At 47.2% G+C, this 7,216-nt stretch overlaps 2 protein-coding genes across 4 annotated transcripts in view; both read right to left on the bottom strand.

Annotated features, from left to right (window-relative positions):
* Positions 1 to 136: 136 nt before the first annotated feature.
* LOC135276250 (uncharacterized) lies at positions 137 to 271 on the bottom strand. The gene has a single exon (XM_064379658.1). The coding sequence runs from the start codon at positions 269 to 271 to the stop codon at positions 137 to 139; it is 135 nt and encodes a 44-aa protein (XP_064235728.1).
* A 1,539-nt stretch (positions 272 to 1,810) lies between these two features.
* VPS33A (VPS33A core subunit of CORVET and HOPS complexes) overlaps positions 1,811 to 7,216 on the bottom strand; it is a 32,100-nt gene continuing 26,694 nt past the window's right edge. For all 3 annotated transcript variants that reach the window (XM_012476931.3, XM_012476934.3, XM_064379657.1), the window contains 2 exons: positions 5,899 to 6,067; positions 1,811 to 5,526 (listed from right to left, as the gene is read on the bottom strand). In XM_012476931.3, the coding sequence (XP_012332354.1) occupies positions 5,345 to 5,526; positions 5,899 to 6,067 (351 nt within the window). In that variant the 3' untranslated portion in view covers positions 1,811 to 5,344. The remainder of the gene's footprint in view (positions 5,527 to 5,898; positions 6,068 to 7,216) is intronic.

The raw sequence follows: 7,216 nt of genomic DNA, 5'->3' as shown, positions 1-7,216 counted from the left end.
CCTGAGGGCTCAGAGCTGAGTCGGGCGCCGCGACGCTAGGGGGCGGGCGGGGCCTCGGCTCAGGCTGGGACTTGAGGGGAGTTCCGCGGTGAGTTGGGTCCGGCGGGAGGGGGGGCGGGGCGCGGCGGCGGCGCTGTCACTTCAGCACCAGGAAGTAGGTGGTCCAGCCGGCCAGCAGCAGCGCCCCGATGAGCACCGTGTAGCTGAAGAGCACGAAGGCGAGCAGCTCCCGCAGCAGCTGCAACACGTGGACGGTGGACGAGGCCGGCATCGCGCTGCGCGGGAGCCCCGGGACGGTCGGCAGCTTGCAGGGCTGGCGCCGTCCAGAGGGGCGGACGGGAACACACGAGGTCCTGGCCCTCGAAACATCAAACGAAGGCTAGGGAAGCCCACAGTACCAGCCTCCCCAGCAGCCTCCTGGAAGCTCGCTTCTTGGTTACACTGGAGACTCTTTCTCAACCGAAACTGCCCTCGTTCTTCGGCTCTGATCTAGGCTGAGGAGGCAGAACCCGGCTCTTCCCCGCGCCTCACTGCTGCACAAGTCTTCCTCCCGGCCCTCTCTTCCCACCACCTCCTGCATTTTTAATACTGTTTGTGCCGCTAATGGGCTGGTAGAGTAAAGCTTTCTTTTCCCGTCACTCAAGCTGCAGCCCCAGCTGCAGCCCTGGTTGGAAGGGGAAGGGGAGAGAGACCCATATGGGCAGGAGGAAGGCACAGGCCCAAACCTGCCCTTCTGTGAGTTCCCTGGCCCCAAGGCTTGCCAGCAGCAGAGTTGGAGGATCTTCGCTTTGTGGTCCAGCATACTTGTCTCCTGGCCAGCCAGGACTGCAGGGTGCCAGGTGGTGGGTGGGCATCAATCCGATCCTGGGCTCGCCTCCCCTACCGTGCTCTATGCATCTGCCCCCGCGCTGCTAACTTCCACCAGAGACGGCATCAGACAGTAAGAACCCCATACCAGCTCATCAGACAGTAGGAACCCTACCGCACCGCCACTGCTGCCCTGCCCAGCCACTCCCCGCAGTGCCAGGCACTGGCTTCCCTCTCTCCCATCTCACTTACTTGGCAAAGTTTCCAGACTCTTCCACCCAGAAGCTCCGCGGTTCCCTGTCTGCTCTGGTGCCCAAATGTAGCTTGTGTGTACTCCGCGATCTCGGCAGAACTGAGATTTTCAAGCAGCGGCACTCAGCAACTAGGTGTGGTCTAGAGACCAATTACAACCTCCGCATGGTCCCTGAGCTCTCAGGGAGCTGCGCACAGGCGTTCCCAGCCCAGGCGGGGCGCTGGCAACCCTGCCCACCCTCTGCCCTTGCCACCACAGCCCACAGGGCTCAGCTGTTGTTTCACAGACCTAGATGGGCTGAGCAGGTGGTACACTAGTGGGTATTTCAAGCCCCTTCTTGTCTTGTGTTTTTCTCAATACTGTAAGGGGTTAGAGTGCCAGTAGTTTCGTTTCTGACACATGGAGAGCAGTCCCATCTCCTCCGAGTCTGGGCACCAGAAGAACCACTGCACCAGTGGTCACTTGACCGCCCAACTAAAACAAAAGCTGTTGTCTTAAAAAACATGCAAATATAAGCATGCAGGCGTGTGAGAACCAAGCTTAGGTGACCGAAATCTCCCAAGTGCTTGATTCCAATTTACAAAGAATTTCGCAGCTTACAGACTCATTATACAGGCAGGCATCTTTCCAATGTGACACTTCCAATTTCACCTCCTCCAAAGGTGAGGCAAAAGGAGCCAGTGACGATTTCTGCAATGAACACTTTCCCAGATGCAACAACAAAGGAAACGAAAACACAAACTAAGCTACTTCCGATTATTTTGCTTGTTGCAGTTTTTACTTCAAGACTGTTTTTTGACCTTTGAAAGAGCAGGCAGTGTGGACATCAACTCTTTTATCAACATCATCATCCAGAAGCAAATGGCTCCTTAATTTAATCAGGATCTCTTATTATCAAATTATTGCCTTGGCCACAGGGAGGCTGAAAACAGGAGCAGAACATTATCAAGCTGCTCAGGAAGCCAGTGAGTAGTAATTACTACCCCCGAGAACTGGTCATCTTCCGTGTCCTACCTACTGGAAACGGAGTACAGCTGAGATTTATACCGTCCCCCACGCCAAAATAATGGATGAACCAGACAAGCTATTAAAAATAGGCCTGATTCTGTTCCCTTTTAACTCTCACATCCTCCAAATGGATGTCTCCAGGCAGTTACACGTTCTAGCCTTTGTAGCCTCTTGTTACCACCTGATTTTGGGTGTTTCACAGCAACAGAGTAACTGAAGCTAAGAAACACTATGTGGCTGGAAATTCACACTAATCCATTTAGAAATAAAAAGAATCTGAGAAATTTTAAATAACTGCCTTTTGCTTCTGTTGTCTGACAAAAAAGTATCCTCTATTTTCTATGGGATGTCATATTAAACCATATGATTGAATATGTCAGACTCTACAGTAAATTCACAGTCCAAAGAAGATTGTCTACATGATGTCTGCATTTCTGTGCCTCACGATCTTTATCATAGTCCCTCTTTATCAGAGTCCTTCTTACTGTCTGCTTTAGACATTCAGTTCATTTTGATATTTTAGAAAGAGTCTTTCAGCTGGTGTGGTGGCTCACACCTGTAATCCCAACACTTTGCGGGGGCTGAGGCAGGAGGACTGCTTGAAGCTAGGAGTTTGAGACCACCCTGGCCAACATAGTGAGATTGTCTCTACAGAAAATTAAAAAGATAATACATTTAATAAAAAAGAAAAAAAATTATTTCTCTTGAGGCCAGTAATTTGAGCAACATAGACCCTGTCACAGGAAAAAAAAAAAAAAATAGCTGGGTGCATTCCTATAGTCCCAGCTGCTCATAAGACTGAGGCAAGAGGACTGCTTGAGCCCAGGATTTCGAGGCTGAGGTGAGCTATGATTGTGCCACTGCACTGCAGCCTGGCCAACAGAGTAAGACCTCGTCTCAAAAAAAATTTCTTCTTGAATTAAACTCTGCTCAATACAAACACTTCCTCCTGGTGACAGGCTGGTCTTTATTCAACAACTGAGAACAAGACAGACCAGGATATGCTTAATCATAATCCATTTCCAGTGAGGAAAGATCTGAATGGAATAGAACTCACAATGTGACTGTCCCAGCTTTCTCTGAGAATTACATGTGCTGTTTTAAATCATCCCTCTTTCACCATTACTCTTTTGCTCCACAATTAACAAATACTTAATTCTCTGTTGGCTAGAATTCAACACTGACACAAAACAGTGTCTATGTAGACTTCTTTAGTAAGGGGGCTGCTGGTGTAGAACTGTCTACCCAACTAGACAAAAGTGCAGACACGATGTAAACAATCCACTCTCTCCGACAATAACTGTACCGTTCACATATCCTTTCTCGGTAAGGGCACACTCTTTTGCGACAAAGACTGCTTCAAGTATTAAATGAACTTACACAAAGGCGTACAATATATAATTATCTGCCACTTTCTATTTGGATACAAATGAAGCAATTGATGTTTTAAAGTCTTCTGCTGAATGCATTTTTAGGAGCTGACCTAGCTATGTTCTGAGCAAGCAAGCATATGAGTGAATGCAGACACATGACACTACAACTGAGTATCTGTTCACAGGACAGAATCCCCAGCCAGGGAGACTTGAACAGACTTGAATTGAGCCCCAGGAGCCAAAACATAGAGGGGCAGGGTAGATTTCATTCTCTAAAGCAGCTGATGACTGCCTGAGGTGGAAGGTATAAACTAATCTCCCTGGGATAACAAGCATTTGAAAAAGGATTTTCTAAAACAAGAATGGTTTTCTTAAAGACATTTCCCAAATACTGAATGTCAAGGCCAAATTAATTCCATGAGAAACAAATCTTTCAAATATTATCTCTGCCACCCTTCATTCTTTTACTAAAGAGATTTTTTAAAGTATACAGAATTTCTCTTTCATTAATAACATTTACGGTGCCCATCAGAACTCCACTAATGGTCCGGGTACAGTGGCTCATGCCTGTACTCCCAGCACTTTGGGAAGCTGAGGCGGGTGGATCACTTGAGGTCAGGAGTTTGAGACCAGCCTGGCCAACATGGTGAAAACCCATCTCTACTAAAAGTATAAAAAATTAGCCTGGTGTGGTGGCGCACATCTATAATCCAAGCTACATTGGAGGCTGAGGCATGAGAATTGTCTGAACCCGGAAGCTGGAGGTTGCAGTGAGCCGAGATCGCACCACTGCACTCTAGCCTGGGCAAGGGCATGACTCTGTCTGGAAAAAACAAACAAACACTCCACTAATGAAAAAGGTGGGGAAAAGTGTGGTTACTAAGTAACAACCAAAACCACAGCTGGCTGGGATCCAGCAGAGCAGGGGACCAGCTAATTTTGCTGGAGGCTTGGGCAAGGGCAGTGAAGTCACCAACCTTAGTGCCCTTATTGGTGCCTCAACTCCTCCAGAAGCTGAGATGGAGCAGCTCAGAGGCAGGGAACACACAGATTTCCAACTTCTCCTCCAACACCCCTGCTCTCCACCACAGGCTGAACAGTTTCCTGCATGAGTAGCAGCAGCTGTGACTGCTGGTCTCCAAGATCATCAAGAGATACAACTGGAGAACGTTGAGTTCACCGGAGAGGGGGCTGAAACAGAGTGTTTTCAGCTGGGTACGGAGTGGTCACAAACTGCTAGAAAAGTACACGTGGCAGTTACCATGGAGACGAAGTGGCCAGAGGCTGAAGAGGCAAGAGCTGCCCCTGCTCACTGTGGGATCAGCTGGATGGTGGGCCCATGATGGACAGAAGAGAAAATGGAAACAACAATGGAGCCATCCACCACTGCTGTGTCTGGAGTTAATAATGTGTGTGCTAAGAAAGTGTCTTTGAAGCTGGGCACAGAGGCTCATGCCTGTAATCTGAGCACTTTGGGAGGCTGAGGTGAGTGGATCACGAGGTCAGGAGTTTGAGACCAGCCTAGCCAACATGATGAAACACCATCTCTACTAAAAATACAAAAATTAGTCAGGCGTGGTGTCGCATGCATGTAGTACCAGCTACTCAGGAGGCTGAGGCAGGAGAATCGCTTGAACCCAGGAGGCGGAGGTTGCAGTGAGGTGAGATCACGCCACTGCACTCCAGCCTGGGTGACAGAGCAAAACTCCATCCCCCCACCACACAAAAAAAGGAATACAAAAGAGAAGGAGAAAGGAGTAAACATCAGTGTAAGTTAAGGAGCTGACCTCAGGTTATATTCTGTAATCCCATGTTTCTTCTATGTGGTTTTACTTCCTTTCAGCAACTTCTTCAATGAGGCAGTTTACTCTGCAGTACACTTGTTAGGTCTCTTCTGAACACCCTAGAAAGGTTTTTCCATCAGAGCCTCTATCCAACTGGTCCCATTCATTAGTTTAGTGGTGGCAATGACATATTCTGTACCTCCATCTTCCAACTGGGAAAGAAATCGCAGGGCAGCAATTTCAGCAAAGGTTACGCCCCCGAGGAAAAACACCAGAGTGACTCGGTTTTCTCCCGGTTGACCTAAAATGTAAAATTTCAGAATTAAAAACTATTTATTAGTGGTGCTTCTCTTCCCACCCCTTCAAACATTTTATCATTCATAATAAACAAGAGTCTTCATCCAGACAGTTTATCTGAAACCCAGGAACACTGATTTTAATCTTAATGTTTTTTCTAACTCCTGAGATTCTCAACACAGAGGTTGAAAGCTGTTACCCCTCAGGGAATAGTCTGATTCTAGTGCTTACTATATACAATAGCAATGAACAAAAGAGGTATATTTAATTCCGGCTCCTATGTGCTTTACCAAGTATTTTACAAAGCCAACTGTACAATACCTGAAAACCACACTGACAGTACATAATTATCTGTAGATGCTGAACTGGGACTTACGTTTCTTCTGCAGTCCTGTGGGCAGTGGCTGCCTCTCCTCAAAATGGGGCCCTGGGAGGATGCGGAGGACCTCCTCGATGCTCCGCCAGCCAGGCCGGGAAAGCAGCTGAGCCAGCCGCACGCTGAGCGGGGCATAGCCACTGTACACATAGGATATGTCCGTGGGGTTCTGTGAGATTTAAAGAACAAAAGCCTGTTAATACAGATTAGAGTTACCTGACTGTGGCCTTTTGGGTAATCCAAAATTATTTGATTTGGATTTAAAGACAGATATACAGCTGCCACCCCTGCCATGCCCTGTTCTAATCCACCCCAGCGGGGCTCAATTTTAGCAGCCAGAGCTTCACTTTTGACTCAAATCTTGAAAAGCCACTCAAAGTACCTCTAGGTACAGATGAAAAACTGTTATTTGGTCTGACATGAAACTTCTTTTTTTTTTTTGAGACAGAGTCTGGCTCTGTCACCCAGGCTGGAGTGCAGTGGTTCAATCTCAGCTCACTGCAACCTTGGCCTCCCAAGTTTAAGCAATTCTCCTGCCTCAGCCTCCCAAGTAGCTGGGATCACAGGTGTGGACCACCACTACTGGCTAATTTTTTGTATTTTTAGTAGAGATGGGGTTTCACCATGTTGGCCAGGCTGGTCTTGAACTCCTGACCTCAGGTGATCCACCCGCCTCGGCCTCCCAGTGTGTTGGGATTACAGGTGTGAGCCACCACGTCCAGCCAGCAGGAGACTTCTTGTGGGGGTGGAACTTGGCACTCCCTAGCTGAGCAACGATGTGCAATTACCTCTGAACTTAGCAATTCTACTTTTAGGCATTAATTCTACAGAGTTGCTTGCAGAACAAAAGATAATAGACCAAAGTATAAACATATTTACTGCAACACTGCATGTAATAGCAAAGACTGGAAACAACCAGAATTTCTATCAACTGGAATCTGTTAAATCATTAAATAAGGTATAGCCTCAAAACCACTATGTAGCAATTTAGAAAAATTAAAAAGAAGGGGAAGACCAAAGAAGACTCTTCAAGATCCTTTTGTTAAGTGGTGGGTGAGTCCAGAGACAGAAAGGTCAGAACAGTGAAGACAGCTGAACTAATATGTACATGATGCACATGATACACATTAGGGATCTCTATTTTCCCACTGGGAAAAACAATCATCCAGTTTTGCTCCTGACAGAGGAAACTGTCTAGTTATGAGCTTTTGTTGCAAGAGGCAGCCTAATAAAGTCCCTTATGAAAAACCAAAAAAGACTGAAATTTAGACACATTAGAATAAATAATAATTGTAAAGCAAAGTGCACCCCACTTTGG

This window comes from Aotus nancymaae, unplaced genomic scaffold (genome assembly GCF_030222135.1).
Source record: "Aotus nancymaae isolate 86718 unplaced genomic scaffold, 86718_ANA_hifiasm-v0.15.2.pri h1tg000021l, whole genome shotgun sequence".
Lineage (NCBI taxonomy): Eukaryota > Metazoa > Chordata > Mammalia > Primates > Aotidae > Aotus > Aotus nancymaae.
This window is presented reverse-complemented; position numbering and strand designations above follow the sequence as displayed.